This window comes from Pipistrellus hanaki (genome assembly GCF_964339955.1).
Source record: "Pipistrellus hanaki genome assembly, chromosome: 10".
Lineage (NCBI taxonomy): Eukaryota > Metazoa > Chordata > Mammalia > Chiroptera > Vespertilionidae > Pipistrellus > Pipistrellus hanaki.
Window position 1 is genome coordinate 28,874,736 of NC_140512.1, and position 22,246 is coordinate 28,896,981.

The 22,246-nt window shown below is 39.0% G+C and overlaps 1 protein-coding gene across 12 annotated transcripts in view; it reads right to left on the minus strand.

Moving 5' to 3' along the window:
• Window positions 1-10,363: 10,363 nt before the first annotated feature.
• The window catches only part of HEPACAM2 (HEPACAM family member 2), a 47,152-nt gene continuing 35,269 nt past the window's right edge, over window positions 10,364-22,246 (minus strand). For 6 of the 12 annotated variants that reach the window (XM_084897090.1, XM_084897087.1, XM_084897089.1 and 3 more), the window contains 6 exons: window positions 19,465-19,590; window positions 19,355-19,379; window positions 19,225-19,262; window positions 17,887-17,960; window positions 14,511-14,620; window positions 10,364-11,254 (listed from right to left, as the gene is read on the minus strand). In XM_084897090.1, coding sequence (XP_084753216.1) covers window positions 11,251-11,254; window positions 14,511-14,620; window positions 17,887-17,960; window positions 19,225-19,262; window positions 19,355-19,379; window positions 19,465-19,590 — 377 coding nt within the window. In that variant the 3' untranslated portion in view covers window positions 10,364-11,250. Of the gene's footprint in view, window positions 11,255-13,924; window positions 14,096-14,510; window positions 14,621-17,886; window positions 17,961-19,224; window positions 19,263-19,354; window positions 19,380-19,464; window positions 19,591-22,246 lie in introns of those variants that run through there. The other 6 variants (XM_084897086.1, XM_084897084.1, XM_084897081.1 and 3 more) reach the window with 1 other exon arrangement.

The following is a 22,246-nucleotide window of genomic DNA, read 5'->3' on the forward strand; positions in this document are numbered from 1 at the left end:
GACTTGGCAGTGGCGGTTCTCGGTTCCTTGCAGGACCACCGCTTGATTCCATCTTCGGCTGTGGGTTATGTTCTTGCTGGGGCACTGTTGGCCCCAAATCTGGTTTACTGCCGAGCTACAGTAATTAATTTCCTTTCCATATGCACGAATCCATGCACTGGGCCACTAGTATATATTAAGGAGATTGACTGTGAAGTGAGAGCTAGAGATAGGACTACAGTTTCCTGGAGGTGGGAGGTGGAGGACATGGGTTTGAGTGAGGGCTTATTCATTATTATTATTTCAAGTAATGAACACTTGAATATAATGGAACACATTCAACAGAAAGGTTGAATATACTAAAGAGTAGAAAAGGGATAATGGATGGTGTAAATTAATGATTAGATAAGAAGTGGTAGGTCCCAAATCAGAGGTGAAGAGATTAGGCTCCTTTATGATAATTAGAGAGATGCAGGCCAGGATAGAAACCCAATGGAAGTGTGTTTCATTTTGGAAAGATGGACATGTGTATATTTTTTTCTGCACAGAAGGAACTTTATCTCATTTGTATTGACTGGTATATATTTGAAAGGCAGTAATCTCTTTCAGCATATTTATACATTCTATGTTTTAGGCACATAGCTGTTTAGCTTTGTGGGCTATGAATTGTATCATTTTTCTTTGCTAAAGTTACATGTCTCTTTAAGGTTTTGATAATTCATAAAATATCTAAAATCTTTCTATAAAGAGAAAAAATATAGAAATTGACTAAATGTAATTTTCTTTTTTTGGCTTTTTTAAATTGGATGCATCATATTTAAGCCTGATATAAATTCTATAATCATTTAAACATTAAATTCTTTTGAATAATACTGTAATAAATATTCTTATACATGTGTCTTTCTCTTTCTTCACTTCCTAAACACAGACTACTTAATTCATATTGTCAAATGCCCTCTAGAATGACATTCTATCTACTTAGTCAAAACCGAAAAGCAAAATATAATTGAGTGATAAATATAATAATATTTAAAATTAGGATACTGTTCACAATGTCTAGAATTATATTTCAAACTGACACTTTCTAATTTGGAACCATAGGTGGCACTAAAGGATGAGGAAATGCAGTTCAGATTCCTTTGTTGGAAGGGATTTTGAATGGATATCTCAGTCACCTGCTTCTATAGCAGACAAGCTATAAAAAGTTGTGGAAACATAGTTCTTTCTGTTCTCAACATTATCTGTAAATCACCTTAGTTGCACATTATAATCTTTTATTCTTAGCCCCATCTGTCCCACTTGAGACTATAACAGTGCAAACCTATTTGCATTTATCTAGTCCTTGGGCTGTGGAATATACTTCATCACATAATTTGCAAATTGCTCTTTAACACCAACTGTCTTATGCAGAATCTTTCACTCTGCTTCTATAACTTTTGTTTTGTTTTGAAGAAGGAAACATGGTTATGAGTCTGAAAGGTAAAGAACTTTTGCATGATATTATCATAAAGATTAATACTGCAATACTCTGGGTATGAATTTATGTAACATACTTTATGAAGTTGTTGGTGACTTTCTAAGTTTTCCGTGTGAAAAATGTGTTTTAAACAAAATATATAAATGCCTAACTGATGTGGCCTGGTAGAGACGGTTTTGCATGTCCCCACTGTCCACTGTTTATAATGTTAGTGGAGGTTGCCCATAACATTATAAACAGCTATGCTTGCTGTTTCTGTGACTTCTTACACAACACTTCTAGATTTCCTAGGCCAGTGACTGACCAGCAAATACAGATGGGAGATATAGGAAAGGAGGACAAGCAATGAGAAGCATTCACTTTAGTGTCTTTTTAAAGATATGTCACCAAATGCTAACCCTTACTACATGCCACTCAGAATAGAAATGCATTAGGTGCAGAGCACATATGAATTGAGTCTAACCATTGCAACTAGTTAACATGGGTTTAAACACGTACCCAAGGCTTCAAAAACCTTCCAGAGAGACATTAAACACACACACACACACACACACACACACACACACACACACACACACACTCACTCACACACTTTCTTCACTCATTTGGGCCTTTTTGTTTCCATATAAATAAAGATCTCACTGTCAGCATTTTGGGAGCAGCTTGGTATCAGAGATATGAACTAAAATTCTGGGACCCAATTCTAGGAATGCCAAGAGCACCACCTTATCTTTTTCTCTGCAGATAAAGAAGATTGCAGTCCCCCTCACTGCAATGAAGACATTGCCTGCATATATATGTGTGTGTACACATAAATGTCTATATATTTCTATATAGAAATATATATATTTATATGTCTATATTAGTATATGTTATATATACATTGAGAGACATACTTCTTTAGATTCTAATCTGTTGATTCTGCTTAATAACAAAATTCACCATTTTGGTGTATTTTCCATCTGTAAAGTGGAAGCCACCAGTGCACTGAACAGTTCACTATTTGCTATTCTACAGCTGTTTGATCCAGTGAGCTTAGAGGCCTTAGCTGGGGGCATTGTAAGGAAGCACATGGCTTCATGTAGCCTCTAGTGTAATTCACAAAGCAGCCTTCACCCGATTAAGCCAGGAGGGAGCTGAGAGTGACACCTTGGTGTCTTTGGAGGAGAGGTGACCTAACTTCTCTTAACCTCAATTTCTTTCTCTATAAAATAGGGATAATACTTCATATAATTATTTTGAGGGTCAAAGGAGAACATATTTTAAGCACCCAGCAGAGGTTGGTGCATTTTGCACAATAAATCGTAATAATATGTTTAGTTTTACAAGGAACTGCCAAACACCCTTCCAAAGTGGCGGTGCTGTTTTACCTGCCCACCTGCAATAAATGAGAATTCCTGTTGCCCTGCATCCTCTCCGGCATTTTCAGTGTCCTGAATTTCGGCCATTCTACCAGGAGTTATCTCACTGTTGTTTTAATTTGCATCTTCTTGATGACATTTGTTGTGGAGCATCTTTTCATGTGCTTATTTCCCGTTTCTATATCTTCTTTGGTGAGATGTTTATTAAAGTCTTTGGTACATTTCAGGTTGTTTGTTTTCTTGTGGAGTTTTAAGCATTTTATTTATTTTTAATTTTTTTTATTTTTTTTAGTATTTTGGATAACAGTCCTTTATCAGATGTGTCTTTTGCAAATATCTTTTGTCAGTCTGTGGCTGGTGTTATTCTTTTGATACTGTTTTCCTTAGAGCAAATGCTTTCAATTTTAATGAAGTCCAGTTTATTCACTAATTTTTTTTTTCATGTGTCATGCTTTTGGTGTTAAACATCTAAAAGTAATTGTAGTAGCTGAGGTCATCCAGGTTGATTCCTACATTATCTGTATTATCTAGGAATTTCTTTTTCCTTCCTTTAAGCAGATCATTTAGACAAGAAAACATTAAAAATACTGACTGGAAAAAGTGTGAACATTTTACTGACACAACACTTCACTCTGTGTGATTACTTATTGGTGCTTATACTGAGTAGTGCTGCATAACCATGATAAGGACACAATGAGGTAGCATGCTGAGTTTTCAAATGAGGGGGGAAAAAACCCTTTTATGTCTAATTCCTGGTTGGGTTGTTTAAGCAAAGGCAGCAGCTTGGTTAGAAGATTTGGCCCTTAAACTGTCTGCAAATAAGATACAGAAAATTTGAGTAAATTACTAAAACCATAGGCCATGGAATCTAAAGAAATAAAAGCACTTTGGTCCCTTTCTCTCATGTTTCAAATTAGATAACCAGGTTGACACCAAAATTAGTGTTTGGTTTTACATGTATATTGCAAAATGCACACATCCATTTTGCTAATATCATTTCTCTGTTTATAACCTAGTAACTAAATGTTATTTCACTTATTTAAAATTATTTCATCCATTGTCTTATCGGGAAAAGTGGTCAATGACTAGAGCTTCAACAGAGTTTTGTGATCAGCACTATGGCACCACGTAAGAGTCTTAGGCATTACTGAGGTGGCTGCACACTAAGGTGATATTGACCTTAATAGTTTTGAAGAATAAAGTGGCATTCTCCAGAAGGACAGGCCGGCAGATCAGAGCTTTCCATGTACGATCAAAATATAATTTATTGTTCAAATTGAGACATTTTGAGAGCAGAAGGCACGAAGTGAATGCATTTTAAGTGCTTGCGTTGGAACAGTGGAGAGATAATGGGCAATTTCCTTCATGATATGGGAAACTAAATCGAAGTCAGAGGTTGATGGATATGGAATCAAGCAAATCTGTTTGTCTAGTAGCATCCAATTATGATTGCTGGGCAGGTCAGGGTCTACTATTGAGGGTTTGACACTAAGAAGCAGGACTCCCAGTTGGTAAATTTCTTTCTTTGTGTGTTAATCCTCACTTGAGGATATTTTATCCAGTGTTTTTTTTTAGAGAGAGTAAAAGGGAGTGAGACAGAGACATTGAGAGAGAGAAAAAGAGAGAAAGAGGAAAGACACAGCAATTGGTTGCCTCCTGCATGTGCCCCAACCTGGGCCAGGGACCAAATGTGCAACCCTGGTATGTGCACTTGACCAGGAATCCAACCTGCAACCCTCTAACCACTTAGCAACACTGGCCGGACCAAGGCAAATTTCTTAATATAAAAAAATCATGACGTTAAAAATTAAGTTTAATTTGATGATATATTAGGTATATGCTAGGTAGACTAAGAAAATTTCATTGAAATACAACTCTCCAGGTGAATATGTTTTTAGTGGTGGTCATTGTAAGCACAGGAAACTCGCTCATCAGGGACCAGAATATATAGGACCACATCTTTCTTAGATACTTATGGTTACGCAACAATGAAGTTCTTGTTCAGTTTCTCTCTCTCTGCCTTTTTTTTTTTCTTTTTCTTTTTTTTTTCCGGTGTGCGCAGATTATTCTTTGTTTTTGACTTGAGGAGGTAGCAAAAGTCATGCTCAGACACCGATTTTGTCTTTGCCAGCAATTTATTTAGAACACTTTGCTGTAGGAATTAAAATTACAGGCCAATAGCACACAGGACAATATGTCTTAATACGTCAAATAAAGAAATAACATACTCCAAACAAATGACAAATCAATCACATTATTGTTGCAGGCAAGGGGAAGTGAAAGGATAAAACCCAAATTTAATATGAAATGTACCTTTTTATAACAGATGGCACGTTAAGAGTCCCTGACCAATCAAGTGCTGATTTCCAGTTGCCAGTGCAAAAGTCCCCTGTTGCTAGAACTTGTTGCTAGGGAACAAAGATGACAGTGTGTTGGTAGGTTGGCTGATCTTTATCAAGAGGCCACTGGGTAGTAATCACCACTGCCCCAAGGGTCTTCAGAGAGTTTTTAGGTTAAGTAAAAGTCACCTCCCCTAAACCAAAACTCTCAAATAGTTCTCCAAAACACTTAGTATTTATATTCTAAATATGCCCTTGCCATAGTTGCTTCACTACACATTTGTATCAGTAAGCCCCCAGTGTGGCCCCTCAGCAGCTGGGATGCTGGTTGCTTATCAACAACAGATGTGTACAATGACGTACCCTGACAGGACTTCATACTTATTTAAAAGCAACGTTTAGTCCAACCAGCATGTCTTAGTGGTTGAGCATCCACCTATAAACCAGGAGGTTTTGGTTTGATTCCTGGTCAGGGCAACATGCCCAGGTTGTGAGCTCCATACCCAGTGGGGGGCATGCAGGAGGCAGTCAATCAATGGTTCTCTCTCATCATTGATGTTTCTATCTCTCTCTCCCTATACCTTCCTCTCTGAAATTAATAATAAATATATAGCAACTTTTAAATTTAACTTTGTCATAAACAAGTGGGTTAAAACAACTTCACTTGCCATAAACAATTGTTTTCAAAATCATATTAAACCTACACACAACATCCTTAACATTTCTTTCCAAGTTCTCTAACTCACTTAACTACTGCTTCTTAACTTTCCTTAGCTTCCCTTTAATTTCCTGAAGTTGGTGTTTCCTTCTTTATTTACTTTCAGTCGCTGCATCCATTTCTACTTGTTCCTCATTTTTATAAAAACTTTGGTTTTATTCAGATATCCACCATTCCTCCTCCCAAAAATGTGCTTCTGGGGATGTTGGCTTGATCTCTATTTTCACGGGGGTAAATTCTGAGTATTTATCAATCAAAGTAATCCCATTCTTGCCAGTAATTCCTTAGGAAAGAACACGTAGTATGGCCAAGGAAACATTATTGGAATTTTGATGGAGGCTGAAGGGAAAGGTTTGCTTACACCTAAGGAGATAACATAAGAAAGATGGCTTTTGCCCTAGCCAGTTTGGCTCAGTGGATAGAGCATTGGCCTGCGGACTAGAGTCCCAGGTTCGATTCCAGTCAAGAGCACATGCCTAGGTTGTCAGCTTGATTCCCAATGGGGAGCGTGCAGGAGGCAGCCAATCAATGATTCTCTCTCATCATTGATGTTTCTATCTTTCTCTCCCTCTCCCTTCCTCTCTAAAATTAGTAAAAATATATTTTAAGAAAGGAAGGAAGGAAGGAAGGAAGGAAGGAAGGAAGGAAGGAAGGAAGGAAGGAGGGAAGATGTCTTTTGCCATATTCTGGATTTGTAGTGTCTATATGTAATTTCTGGTATTACTGCAGCCATCCTGTAACCATGAGGGCAGAGTAGAGAGATGGAAAAAAAACGTGGGTTCTTGATTATATTGTTGAACCATTAAATAAACCACTTCTGTGCCCACCTTACATTCAAACCTCCTGCAAATTGAAATAATAAATTATTCTTTTATTATTCTTTTAGTCAGTTTTAATCAGAGTTTTCTATTATTTGCTGCTAAAGACATTGTAATGAATGATTCAAATTCATTTCTTAAGTCCACATTTTAAAAAAATCCTCACCCGAGGATATGTTTATTGATTTGAGAGAGAGAGAGAGCACGCTCACTCTAGCCCACAAGGTTCTTGTGCCTATCAAAAGAGGTAATGGGTATGAAAGTGTTTATAAACTTTGAGGTTAACATGGTAATCTTTTAAAAAAAATTTTTTTATTGATTTTAGAGAAAGAGGAAGGGAGAAGGATAAAGAAATAGAAATAGCAATGATGAGAGCAAATCACTGATTCATTTGCCTCCTGCATCCCTCCATCCCGTGCCCCCCCCCCCCCACTCCCGCTTCCCCTCCTCGGGCCACCCACTGGGATTGAGCCCAAAACCCAGACACGTGCTCTGACCAGGCATTGAACCTGTGACCTCTTGGGTCATGAGTTGATGCTCAGTCACTGCGCCACACTAGCTAGGCAATGGTAATCTCAATAAACAAGGTGTCTGGGAGATGAGAAGTAGGGAGAGTAAGAGTGTTATATCCAAGTGCTGTGTCTGATTTCCATGTCTGCTTATGAAAAATAAACCTTTGCTTTCAACTAAAACATACACATTCATATACAAGGTGCGGCAAATGTAGGATTATAGTTATGAGTACATGAAAGAGTTTATTCTTATATTATCATTATTTATTCTTATATTATTTTCCATACAAAAATAGTGTAAACCTACTTTTGCCCCACCCTATATATTTGAACATAAACTTTACAGGAATGTTTAAGAAGGACATGGGAACTCACAGGAATCCATAGCAACAAGAACTTTCTAAAAATAAATCTATAATAATATATAGTAAAATAGCTGCCAATGTGCTATGTATTTTATCACTTAATTTTATTATTTTAATAAAATTTTATAAGATACATGATCTTATAGAACTGAGGATTTCATGGACCTTCATTGAGTATGCATGTGCAGTTTCACTGAAATTGTCTTATTAACACAGAAATGCACAAATGTCAGGAAAACTATGTTTTATTCATAAGCACTTTTTTTTTTTTGCTTAAAAATTCTATCAGTTAGATATACTCTTGAAAAATAATATTTGCTGGGAATATAATTCTATTCCAAGTAAGATGCAGTAATATAAAGTTAAAAACTTTAACAGCTAAGATGATGTTTAGTAATAAGGAAAGAACTTCAGGCTGTTTTTAAAAGATTAATTTGTTAATTAGGTGAACATCTGGGTTAGGTTCGTCCCTTCCCTTAGAAACCTTGATTAATTTATGAGATTTTTTCATCCCCATTTACTAAAAAAGCAGTGAGTCACCCGGTGTCACACACCAATGACAGCAAAGTTAATTGGATTCTAGATCCTTTCACATTTTTCCCTTCAGCAATTCCTTGGTGCCTTGAGTGGAACCATGCGCTAAGAGAGTCTGTGTATTTGTGTGTGTGTGAGAGAGATACAGAAATGAGAGGAATTACAAGTGATTGAAAGTGAGTTTGAAAAAAAAAAAAGAATATGTATTTGAATTTCCTTTGGCTTGTGGTAAGAAACTCTGGAAGGATACACAAAGTAGCCAAACCAAAACCCCCAAACTAATAAAAACACTGCTCTTGGTACATGCTTTTTATTTTATTTTTAAAAATATTTTTATTGATTTCAGAGAGGAAGGGAGAGTGGGAGAAAGAAACATTAATGATGAGAGTCATTTATCGGCTGCCTCCTGCATGCCAGACATTGGGGATCAATAGAGCTTGCCATTTGGACAGGTGCCCTGACCGGGAATTGAATCATGACCTCCTGGTTCATAGAGTGATATTCAACCACTGAGCTACACCAGCTGGGCTTGGTGCATGCTTTTTATAGGATTTTGACTTGTGAATCATGTGACTGTATTATTACAAACCCAAGAATATGCTGCTTGAGATTGTCCATGCTTTAAAGTGTTCCAGAGTTGGGTCTAGAAAGGGGAACATGGAGAAGCAGCAGGGGCTCTTTGTAGTCAGTATCTGCCCTGGAAGTCTGAGAGGTAAGGGCCTGGGCAGGGAGGGGAGGGGATTCAGGATTGAGAAAGGAGGAGAGAGGTGGATGGACCTGGGTTAGTTGAGGACTGGGGAAGCCTACCAGCTCTCTCCTGCCCATGCAGTAGAATTGCAACCTTTGGCTCTGGTAATTACACATCACATTTGGCCTAGACATGCACCTTATATATGCTGTGAGATCTTAGTGGTATAAACTATACTCAAAGGGGAATTCACCATCCATTTTATTAACCTTATTTCCACTTTCCCTTTTCCTTTATAAACTCTCAAATGTTCCTTTATCCTGTTTTCTTTGCCAACTTAGTATCTTTGGGTGTATTTTATCTTGCTACATTATGCATTAATTTCTTTTCTAATCAGATAAAATATGTTTTTACTAATTGGAGAAGAACGTATTTATGGTAGGACTGAGGCTTTTTCAGCAGAAATTATATAAGGGTGGTAGATAAAGCAGACTAGAAAGGGGTTGTGGAACTTAGTCTTAATTTTCTTTTTAACATGTACTTCTATGAAAATAAGGAAAGTACAGTGTTAATATAATGGAGAGAAATGCTATTCTTTTTACTTCTGTAAAAAATAATAGGGCATGAACACAGTTCAAAATCAGTTTAAATATAGTAATATTTCTTCTTCTTCCCTTCCTCTTCTTCTTCTTCTTCTTCTTCTTCTTCCTCCTCCTCCTCCTCCTCCTCCTCCTCCTCCTCCTCCTCCTCCTCCTCCTCCTCCTCCTCCTCCTCCTCCTCCTCCTCCTCCTCCTCTTCTTCTTCTTCTTCTTCTTCTTCTTCTTCTTCTTCTTCTTGTAATTGTAGTATGAACCATTGTATGGGTATAGTATCATTCACACTATTTAAAAATCCCCAATAGTTGGATATTTGGGTTGTTTCTACCTTTATTTGGGTCAAATAAAATCCTAAAGGATAGCACTGCCAGAACAGAGTGTTTGCAGCCAATGTGACTAAAATACATTGAAGATATTAAATTTCATCTTCAAGACCTACAAGACTTAGATGACTATTCTGTCCCCATCCTGTGGGCCTCAGGGCACCTGGAACAGTTGGCTATTGCCACTCTGTATACCTGCTTGTCTCTAGGCCCCAGACCACCTTCCTCTCAATCTCTGCAACCCGATCCTTGGTTATTTAGTGCAGTTTGCCGCTGTGTTGACTAATGAGTTTGCAGACCACTGACCTAGACTCTCGGTTCCAATAACTACAGGCTGTTGTTCCTTGTGATTAAGCCCCTATCCCAGTGGTCGGCAAACCCATTAGTCAGCAGAGCGGCAAGCTGTGGCGGCTTGCGAGCCGCAGTTTGCTGATCACTGATCTAGTGGTTTTACCTGGTACATTTCATCTAGCAATCTTGCCTAGTGATGATTGTTACCTGAACCAGTTATTTCATTTGGGGTTTGTGAGATGATGTTATCTAATTCTGCCATTTGGCATGTAATTTTCAAAAATGCAGCAACATGCAAGGAAGGAAACCTTTCCCAGAATCAACAATTCAATGGAGTAAAAATTTCAACCCTGAAAAAAGATAGATGTGAGAGGGCAAGATGGTTATTTTAATAGTTCTCTGTAATTTACACTTAATTGCACATTGAGAAATAAGGATACAAAAACTAATTCTACTATCTGACTTTTATGTAATTTTTTTTTTTTTACTCTACAAGACAAAGAATCAAAGCCATATAAAAGCAAAAAAAACAAAAACAAAAACAAACCAAAAAAACAACCCCCCCCAAAAAAACCCAGAATAATTTATTTGAATCCATCTTTTCTTGAACAAAAATAAAAAATACTTTAATGAGTCATTTCCTTCAACGTTTTATGTCTTTTCAAAAACACCACTGGTGATTGACAACCTAGGAAAAGGCACAGTCTTGCTTCTGTGACAACCATCATTATTCTGTGGTACAAAGAGCAAGAAGGAAGTTCGGGAATGGAATAAAAATATATAAATATAGCAATCTGAACAGTTATGAGAATTTAATAAGACAGAGCCTGCTAAATTTTTTACATCTATAAAGTTTCCACATTTGTCAGTTCGATGTGACTGTCAGATTGGTGAAAGTGAAAGTATATAGGTTAGAACTAATTGTGCTTTTTAGAGAAGCTTGATACGAAAAGGCCAGTTGGAAAGTCCCAGCTTTTCCTTTCTGTCAGTCAGCACGGTGAAGACTATCCACGGAGGACCTTTCCCTTTCCCAGCCACGCTCCTCTGTAGCACAGTGCTCGGTGCATTCTGAGTACGCAGGGAAACCGGCAGACCAATTTTCATAAATGACTCTAGTCTGTGTTTAAAAGGATCAAGATGTATTGAGCTTGATTTCTTCACTGATTCCAGATGCATATACATTTCCACTGTTTTTCCTCAAAACATTCCTTCATTATTTCAGTCCGGTGCACTGCTTACCTGTGAGTGCTCACCTGGCAAAGAGATGTTAAGATATGTGACATATTTTATAGATTTCTAGTTCTAAAGGTAGAAGAACCTGACATCCTTTTATCTCTTTCCATAGCTGCAAATAATGTTTGGAACTAGTTCAAGAAAATTAAATTAATAAGCTAAAAAGTATGGAGTAAGTAATCACTAAATTCTGTAGATTATTTTTGAAACTAAAGATTTCCCTGCTTGAATGGCCTGTTTTTTAATATCCCAACAGCCATTCTTGGGGTCAATTAATGAAGTCAACAGACAGCATTTAAATAAATGCAGCCACAAGTTCAATGCACAAATAATTGGGCTGAGTATTAGAATATGGACACAGGTCAACCTACCAGTTTGTTTAAACCCTGTCCAATTAGGTAATAAACACATGTAGTTTGAAAACAACACTGTGAGAAGAGCCAAAGAACAAAACTTTTTGGCTGTCTTTCCTATCTCAGAAGCAACTGTCAGAAGTAAAGGAAAGTAAGTTAGGACTTTTTAAAAAAATTTTTTTACACCAAAGTTGGCACATTCACCTTGGGAACGAGGGGTGTGGGAGTTTCACTAACCACAGAAATACTGCATTATTCATGAAATTGATCTTTGCATTTAATTGGGCCTAGAGCATAAAACCACAGGCAATCAGGAGAGAAAAGTGGTCTCTGTATGTTTAGGGCCATGTTTATTCTACTGAGGAATATTTATTCCACTAAGGATCACTAGTCCTTAGTTAAAATAAGCAAATAGGAACTCACTAAAGTATGAAATCCTTACAAGACTGAGTCTCATTTAATCTCTACCCCTAGCACTTAATTAACGGCCTGGAAATGTTTGTGGGTGGACTGTAGATAAGATAAGTGCAAAAAACAGTTTCTGATAGAATAAACAGAAAATATCCTACCTGTTTATTTTTTAAAATGTAGAATAGTTACCATACATCTCTATTGGAGGAAAATAGCAATGTGAAACATGGTGGCTCCCCTCTAGGATGGGTTGGAAGAGAGAGACAGAGGAGGACAGTTTTAGAAGAGGTATCACAGAGAAGGGAGACAGCTTTACGGAGAAAGAAGGAAAAAGAGAAGGGCAGAGTCAGAGGGGCGACAAAGGATGGAGGTGAAGGAAGAGAGGTGCTGGAAGACAGACACACAGTGGGACAGGAGGACTCTGAGGAGGAGAGGTTGGTGAGAAGAGAGAGGTCGGAGATAGGGGGTTGGGGGGGGGGCAGGGCGGGGCATGAGGGCTGGGAAGGTTAGTTGGTGTTCCTGGGCGCCTTGTCCCTGGAGGAAGCGCATCCTCAGTCGCAGTTCGGAACAGCCCTTTAAGTGCTTGAAAAGAGCATTTCTGCCTCCGAAGCTTATTTCTGAAATAAAGTTTTCTATTTCCAAAAAGTTGTAAAGATATTATTCATGTCTGAAAGCATTCTCATCCAAGCGGGAGATTTTTTATTTGGAGATTAGCGTGTTTTTTTTTCCACATGCAAAACCAACCTCATCATTTTGTGTTTCAGAAATTGCAGCTGCCATATTCCACAGTTTAAGATGGGAATTTATTTCATTATGGGGAGCCTTAAAAGACAAATCTCAAGCTTTCATTTAATTTGTTTGCATTCTAATTAGAACAATAGATATGCAGAACAAAGGACATGGGGAAAAACAAATGAATTTAAATAGGATAACATTTTTAATTGGATACAATCTGAAAATTAGGAAGCAGACAAACTCTCAACATTCTATTTTCTTATATTAAACAAAGAAAAGTATCTCTTAATTTTCTAATCCAGTTAGATATAATTTTAGAGAGTTGTTTTTTCTTATTGTCATGGGATAATATTCCACTCTGTATATGAGATTAAAAGTATGCTTTAGTGCAGTTTTTAAACCAGAAGTTCCTAGCTGCATCAGGGTCTGCTCCTAAATTACTTGACTCCTGATAACTCTCAACATTCTTTCTATTTTCTTATATTAAACAAAGAAAAGTATCTCTTAATTTTCTAATCCAGTTAGATATAATTTTAGAGAGTTGTTTTTTTCTTATTGTCATGGGATAATATTCCACTCTGTATATGAGATTAAAAGTATGCTTTAGTGCAGTTTTTAAACCAGAAGTTCCTAGCTGCATCAGGGTCTGCTCCTAAATTACTTGACTCCTGATAGATCTTCCCTTCCCCCAACTGGTGGGCAGAGTATGACGTAACAAGCAGCTGGGAAATACCTGAGTGACTAACCATGTACCTTATATGGACTAACCATGTATTTCCGGCTGCAGGTTATGTCATATGTCATACTCCGCCCACCAGTTGGGGGAAGGGAGGATCTATCAACTCCCTTTTCTCCAGGTTCCCTGGAACAAGAAGGAATGCACTGATGGGGTCCTTGGAGGTGCCACTTACTTAGTCCATAAATGACCACATAGCTCCTAGGACTCGGTCTCCTCCCTGCATGCTGATTTCCCATGCATTCATCCATTGCTAGCTCTTATTTTTCGTATTTACCCAGGGGTGTGCATGAATTGCTTCACTAGACTGTGGTGTTATTTTTTTTTTCCAGAGGGAAAGTTCCTGTGTGTGGTTATTGATGTTCTTTTCAAAGTCAATAAATGACAAAGAAATGATGGAAGATGATTTGTGGCAGTTATGCCTGTAGGCAGCTAAAGCCCACAAAAAAGGGAAGTTCGTTTCATTATTTCAAAAGGCTGTAGGTTTAGCTTCTCGGAGTCTGGAAAGGTTGGGGACTCCTGAGGTTAACCGGAGTTGGCATTGCCCTCAGCGAAGGTTTTATCCTCTTGGTGGGAGGCCAGTCCTCACTGTGGTCCGGTTCACTCGGGAGTAGCCTGCGTCCAGTCTGTAAGAGGTTGCGTATTTGGGGGTGACAGTGTTGAGCACATGTTGTAGGTTATTTTGTGGTTGTTTTTCTGGTCCTATTTATAGGGACAGATCATCGGTTCTAAAACCACCATAGTCACTGGAAAGCCATCAAGATAAGGTGGCTTGAGCACTGGCCTGAAGACCACTATCATACCCAGATGTAGATTCCTTGTGGGAAGTGCTGGATTCTAGATCTCCCTTTCCTCCACTGGCCCAAGTGAACGGCCCCAGAAGATAGTGAGTATTTGCCTGTTTTGTTTAAGATTATTTTCAGGTGGGGAACTATGCACAGCAGCTATAATTTCCCATTTTAATATTTTCTGCTGAGACTTACAACTAATTCTGGGGAAAGCGGGGGCTGAATGCAGGGCCCCTCCAAGGTTTATACTTACTCTGGATGGTCTTGCTGTAAGGCAGGGATGTGCTGAATAACTTCATAAATGGTATTGTGAAAATCTTGCCCTGATATACCATCAGAGGCTGGAACAGACCTATTGGGCATCTAGAAAATGTAGCACATTAAAAAATAATTAGCAGACCAGTACATATTATTTCCACTCTGCTGCAAAGTTGCAAACAGCTGGAAGTAGTGATGAATAGAGAATTAGAACTGTTTCTCTTCCCTACAACACTCAGTTCCTCCTTGCTATAGTCCCTTGCATATGCCCTATGGTGTTTAGTGTAGCAGCATAACTATGAGGTCAGAGGAGGAATAGCTTGACAAAGCTATCATTTTCAGACAAAAGTTGTCAGTATTGTGAAGGAACTATAATAGAAAGAAAGAATGGCAAAATCAGAGAGCACATATTATTAACTATATAATAAAAGCCTATGCGACCATTATGGTGGAATGACTAGAACGACAGGTTACTATGATGCGCACTGACCACTAAGGGGCAGATGCTCAATGCAGGAGCTGCCCCCTGGTGGTCAGTGTGCTCCCACAGGGAGAGTGCTGCTCAGCCAGAAGCCAGGCTTGTAGCTGGTGAACACAGCAGCTGTGGTGGGAGCCTCTCCCGCCTCCGCCTCCGCTGCAGCACTAAGGATCAGTGGACCCAGCCGTAAGGAGCATTGAGCAGACGGGCGAGGGATCCCGGATTGTGAGAGGGATGTCCACCTGCTGGCTTAGCAGACATCCCCCGAGGGGTCCCGGACTGCGAGAGGGCATAGGCCAAGCTGAGGGACCCCACCCCAACCTCCAGTGCATGAATATCATGCACCAGACTTCCAGTCTTTTATATTACATCTTGATTAACTTTTTGAACCATTTAAGATAAAAGCCCTCATCACATTGCAAGTTAGTAGAGCCATTACCAAGAAATAAAGAACTCACAGAGGAGATGTTTAAGTTTGAATGTTGTAAGGGGCTCTACAGACTAAAAGGCTTGGGTGAATGTGAAAGTATTGTAGTGTATTTCTGCCTAGTTAAAAACCAACATGTATTTGATTGAAACGAATTCATAACTTCTATACCTTGTATTTAATAATTAAATTTTGTAAACACTGCCTTCCAGTTATAAAGTCTGGTTCCCCTTCATATTCCAAACTCCTCCTATTTGTCCCATTTGTGATAACTTTCTGTACCTCTACCTAGGACTCTTTTCAATTGATAAATCATCCGAAAGTTCTCTTATCCCAGCTTGGCTTGCTAGGTTATATTGGAACATCTTAGCTTTATGTTTTTCTGGAAACTGGGCTGTTTCCATTCCACTTGCTGAAGCTGGCACGGGCAGCCCTAGAATATGTGATTTGTCCTATTTTGTGTATGTGTGTGAAGGAGATTTTGGTTTACAGTTTGTACTTGAGATCCACTCTTGATTTTCTTTGGTATGGAGGTGTTCAGGGCCCATGGTAAGAGCAGTCTATACATAATAACTAACTTAGCTAACCTAATATTAGTGCTGTTAACACATAATAAATTGGTCGATTTCATGCCATTGCTTCCTGTCCCACTTCTGAAAGAGGTGCTACAGGGACAGGGACATGTACAGCAAGTAAAGAGAGGAGAGCATTCCATCTGCACACGTACCACAACCAGGTAGGAGGCAATCCCAATATATTTTTTTTAAACTCTGAAAGTTAGTAATTCAATGTATTTCCCTTAACTTCAATTTTCATATCTCGGTGTTATTTCTCCTTTTCTTCTCCAAGCCATTGCATTTTGCTGCTAATCTTCACACACAATTGCCTTTCTGGCTTCTTCTCCTTCCTACATATGTTCTGGTCCTCACCCTTCTTGATTTCTCACTTCTTCAGGCACCTGGCACCAGTGAAGAACCTCAGCTGATTCCTTAGGAGTTTCAGCTTTGAAGATGGACACAGCTTCAAATAAAGTTATTCTACTTGTGACAGAAATAACTGGGGCTTCTGGTATGCAAGGAAAGCACTCATTTGTCTCCTCAAGTTCTTGCCAATTGTATCATTTCCAGCAAATAGTCCTCCCAATAAAATCTTCAAACTGAACGCTGATTAATTACAAGGCTAAATGTTAAGTTTCTTACTTTAGATCTCACTCGAATGAATTCCTAGGAATGAAAACTGCCTGTTTTAAAAGAAAGAAACTCCTAATTTCGAAAATTCAGCTCCAAGTCTTATCAGCTCTTCAGTTTTCTGCTCTTCCATGTAAAGGCCACTCCTATCCGCAGGGGTACTTTCTGCCATGGCGGGAGGCTGTTTGAAATCGCTGATCCACCAAATACTTATTTTTGCGTTTGTGGTTGTAGAAGTGAGAGGTGAGCCGATCTTGACTGAGATCGTCTAGGGTTTTGCAGAGCTTTTGCTATGCAGTCCCGCCCTTCCTCTGTGGTGATGTGGGCACGAGCACTACTCACCCACCCTGAGGAGGATGGGATCCAGTCAGTCCCCCCTCCATTACATGGTATTTGTGAAAGAAAGTCTATGGCCAGAAAACTTACTGGATGAACCTTACACTGATAGAATTCTCTGAACAAGTAAGGTAACCACCACTGTAAACAGCAAATAGTGTTAGGCCACCCAGAAGCAAGCAGTCTGTTTATACCCCCTTCCTTAAGTGAACGATCATAGGAGAATAAAGAAAGCTGAGAAAAGATTAACCCTACACAAATCTGTACAGATGTCAATGAGCTGATAGCTCAGAAAAACATTCTGCATGCTGTGAAACAAAACCGATTTCTTAAAAAAAATCTTGCCTTTGATGGCTGGACAAAAAAGAAGAAGAAGAAGGAAAAAAAGGCTTCAACTGTATTAAAGTTCCCCCTCTCACATCTCAGGCACCTTTACGATAAAAATAAAGATGTGTACTTGCTTACTCTGAGTTTACATTGTGCCTTTCTTATGAAGAGCATAAGGTATTTTTCAAGGGTATGATCAGTCATCTTTGCAATGACCTCAAGGAATATGAGGGGGACAGGCAGGGGAAGCTGAGGGGGAGAGATGGATGAAGTGACAGGTTGCAGTCCATGCAGTGGTGCGGAATGATTCAACCAGGGTCTCCTGACTCCCGATGGATTCTGTTCTCTTGACCTTCTACCTAGTTAGCTCTTGCCCATGGGCTTACGAGGCAAATAATGTTTATTGGATCAGTGTCACTTCCTTTCTTGTGTCAGCCTTATTTATAAAGTCTAAGGAAGATGCTTAGCTCCTCAGATCCAGCCACAGTGAGCCATACTGCTGCCGGGGGGATGCAGCCATCTGACCTGCACTGCCCAGCGCTCAAAGGAGAGCGGCTGACACTTCTGCCCAAGCAGAATTCTACTTCTCAGCTAATCAGCCACTGGGGAAACCAACCCTGGGAACACCAGAAGCATCTGGGAAAGCGACAAATTCATATATTCCGAAGTCATCCAGAGCATCTTCATGGCCTGAAACGGAAAACAAATACTACTTAAAAACCAGACGCCTCAACTTGCTGCTGTTGTTTTTAAGCCCTTGTAAAACTTATTTTTATTGTTTGCTTCAAGTGGTATGTGTAAGCAACCAATTTCCCCAATCCCTATAGCTGTATGAATGCTGAGCAGTGTTGGAAATCACTCCTTCTGCAGCTGAGAACTGAAACTGAATTGGGACAAGTATTCTTAAAGCTTGATGTGGGAACAGCGTATTCTATATTCAAATAAACACGTGGGCTGGCTTGTAGGTTACAGAGACTTACAGCCACCAAGGCTCAGTTTGGCAGTCGCTGCAGCTCTTCCTCCACTCATAATATCTATCTACTGCACCCCCTGGATCTAACAGAGACCACCAGAACTAATAAAATAAAGAGATAACTGTAGCTGCCTATACATAGAAAATATAATACAGTATGATGTCAAGATCACTAAACTATCATCTAAAAAATGACAGGAATGGTGTGGTGAGGAGGAACCTGGGGCCTTTTTGAGGCCTTTCCTAGCTCCAATATTCCATCATCTGTGAGAAAGGACTAGATAAGAGGAGGAAGACCCATATTTACTAAGCATCCAGGCATCATATTACGCACGCCACTCACATGCTATTTAATTCTCAGAGCAACCCTGAAGGGAAGTTATTTTCTTTATTCTATAGATGAGGAAGTTGAGGTCAAGAAAAAGAATTTTCCCAAGGTGACCCTGGGGGAAAGTGGCATTTATGGGAATAAAACCCAGCTCTGTGTGATTCCAAGTCCCATTGTTAATGATGAACAGCTCAGTAGGGAGTCAGTAGTGAGGCCTGAGGACAAAGAAGCAGCAAACCTTCTCTTTCTTCTCCCTCCCTGGAATGGAGCCCCCAGCACTGTATCTGCCTTTGGAATTCACAAAGTGAGGGAACCCTGGGAAATTTTCAAAATAATAATAGGATCAATGGAAATGGAATAGGATTCAGAACTCCTGGCAGTGGGCAAGTAAGTTAATCTCTCTGAGCCTTGGTGCTTATGCCTGTAAAATGGAGTTGAATGCCTTTCCCTTTTAAGAGTGCTTGTCTTACAGACTTGTGCGACTTACATAAAATCAAGGAAACAGTCAAAGGTAAGGGACTGTTAGTATGACAACAGTATTAGCTTATGCGAATTCTATTAGTTCATTAGCACTTTATACATAATGATTCATATCAATACTATTCATTAATACACATTACATTGAGAATAACCCCTTTCAGCCTGGTCACTACCTGAAAATGTTCGTGCTTTTCTGTATTCGGTTTCTGGCCTGAAAAGACAAATTGACATATCTGTCAGTCTTAACAACTGAGGAAAAAGCATCTAAGAAAAAAATTATTTTCATTGGAACATATACATTACCTTCCTTCTAGCTTCTGTTTTATAACTGAAACCAAGAGAGAAAAAACACAGTAAGATACTTTTTAGTACTTATAAATGCCATTTAGAATGTTTTTCTAATTTTTACCTACCTTTGTAGGGTTGATATTTTTTCCATAAAAGAAGAAGACACATGGATATAATCAAAAAGAGTGATATTCCAGTTATACTTGCTAAAGGGGACAATGACTTTCCTTTTTGTGCAAGCTTCTCTAGTCCTAAATGAAAGGAAAATACAGTTTTAATATTTTTTATTGAAGGTCAATAATAAATTTGACTTGTTCATGTTTCATCTTAAATAAGACACTACTGAATATTTATGTGAAAGAGAATATTAATGAGAGATGAAATGAGAGGAATGCACTTATTTTAGAATATGCAGTATTCTAAAGGACATCTCCAATCACTCTGAGGACATGCATGATTGGAAATGTGGTGAGTTGCCCACAATAATACTGATAAGTTGTACTACATATATCAAATAGCCAATGTCATACTTATTTTTTTATGTGATAATTTTCAATAGCATTTGCCACCATGATCCCATGTGTACAACATCCCCAGAAGCTAGGTTGTTCTCTCTCTCCTTCCATCTCACTCTTTCAATATGATTTGGGTATGTGAATTTTCTAGGGAGGTGGTATCTGATTAAATGTGTGAAAGGGGAGGTGTTTATTTTAAAGGCACTTTACTAAATTTTGACCAATAAATAAATTTCATTCCTAAAATAGAATGTATATATGATTATTAAAATATTTAAAGTCCCACTTTATGACAAAAATTCCCTTTTTTTGCAAGTCATTCCTTCCATTAGCATTCCTATATAAAATATAGTGCTAATAGTTAACGTCTGCCTACTGCTTACAATATGTCAAGCTCTTTTCTAAGAATACATGAAACATTGAGCCACTGAATATTTATTCTAATCTTATTAAGGAGATATTATTATTATTTTTATTATTATTATCCTCTCTTACAGATGAGGAAACTGAGACTTCCTCAAGGTGACTCAGTAAGTGGCAGAGTCAGAGGAGGTTCCAGGCTCTTGACATTTTTGCTGCCTCACTTTGATGTTATTTTAACATAACTTACTAACCTGGGTAATGTTAACATTAGTTCCAGACTATCATAGAGTTCATCTATAAAGTGTGGAGTAGTTGTGACTTCCAACAAATGGCAGTAACATGTGTCTTTCATTTTATCAGGTGATTGAGATATTGATATGAAAATGAGTCATGGAAGTTGCCTGTCTCTGTCCAGGTTAATGGGGAGTGAAAGTCATGGAATGTCACTTCTATTCCACAGGGGTGTTAACAGCCTGGAGAATGTGCGTGTGGCCACTTGGCTCAGCAATAAATATCCAGCCTGCACTCTCATCTTTCAACATAAAACCTCTGCTGAGGTCTCCAACAGCTGAGATAAGGAGGAAACCTTAATCTTTCTCTTTTTTCACTGTGGAACTATATACACTCTCTTGGCTTTCCACTTAAACACTTTCACTTTTCATCTTCCCAGAATCCTAATACATAAAAAGCCAGGGGCCGTCACAATTGAAACAACTGGACAGACTACTGAACAGCTGGCTGTGTGGGGCGACCAGGTCAGCAGGGGTTTAGTGAGAGACAACCAAACAACTGATCAGCAGGCTGTGTGGGGTGACCACGCTGGCAAGGGGGCCAGTTGAGAGCAACCAGGCTGGCTGGGGGGGGGGGGGGGGGGATAGTTGGGGGTGACCAGGTTGGCAGGGGGGAAGTTGGGGGTGACCAGGCAACCAGGGGGAGCAGTTGGGGGTGACCAGGCTGGCAGGAGGGGCAGTTAGGGGCAATCAGGTCGGCAAGCAGAGGCTGTTAGGGGTGATCAGGCTGGCAAGGGGGCAGTTAGGGGTGATCAGGCAGGGAGGCAGGTGAGCAATTAGGAGTCAGCGGTCTAAACTGGCAGTCGGACATCCCTTAAGGGGTCCTGGATTGAAGAGGACAACATGTGTACAACATCTGGGCTGAGGGTGCTCCCCCACCCATCCCATGCATGAATTTCATGCACCGGGCCTCTAGACTTTTTATAATGTGGTATAGATCATATATGTCAAACTCCAGTTAAAAAGTCATAGAAATCATTCTATCTTTTCTAATTTTCCCATACTGTGCTGATCATATATGCTCTTTAAGTCTTTAAGAGTTAAGCAGGTTGTTTTTCATTATTAAAGTCTTTACCATCTCAGATGAAAAGTTTATAAATTTTTTATATGCATTCAGAGAATTGTGCTTTTAAAATGTTCTTTTGATGGGATGACAATACTTGTGTAACATTCTTGCCTTTCAACAGATTTTAATTAAGCTCTTTTTAACTCTGGGTGGAAGAAATGAATGCAAGTGGTTTAGGTTAGAGCATCGTCCTGATATGCCAAGGTTGCAGAGTCAATCCCTCGTCAGGACCCAACCAATGAGTGGATAAGTAAGTGAAACAACAAATCAATGTTTTTCTCTCTCTCCCTTTCTCTCTAAAATCAATCAATAAAAATCTTTAAAAAGTGAACAGAATGGTAATTTATTGATTCTAGATCAGTCTAGAACATCATAAAACTTATGGGGACTATCTGTCCTACTTGTTAATAATTCATAGAACACTTTACATGTTCCCACTGTTAGAAAGTTGAATTTGGAACTACTTTAGCACTTGGGTGGCCTCTTTGTGAAGTCTCAGCCTTTCTTCAGACTGCCCTCCTACCTCACGGTTTGCTCTCTTGAAAGAGCTGGGCGACTTTGGCTGAAGCCACTTGACTCTGAAGGTCTGGATTTCCACGTTAGTAAAATGAGGAGGGTAGAGAGATTGATTTTTAAGTTCTCTGTTGCTCTGTTATTATATGATTTGGGGCAG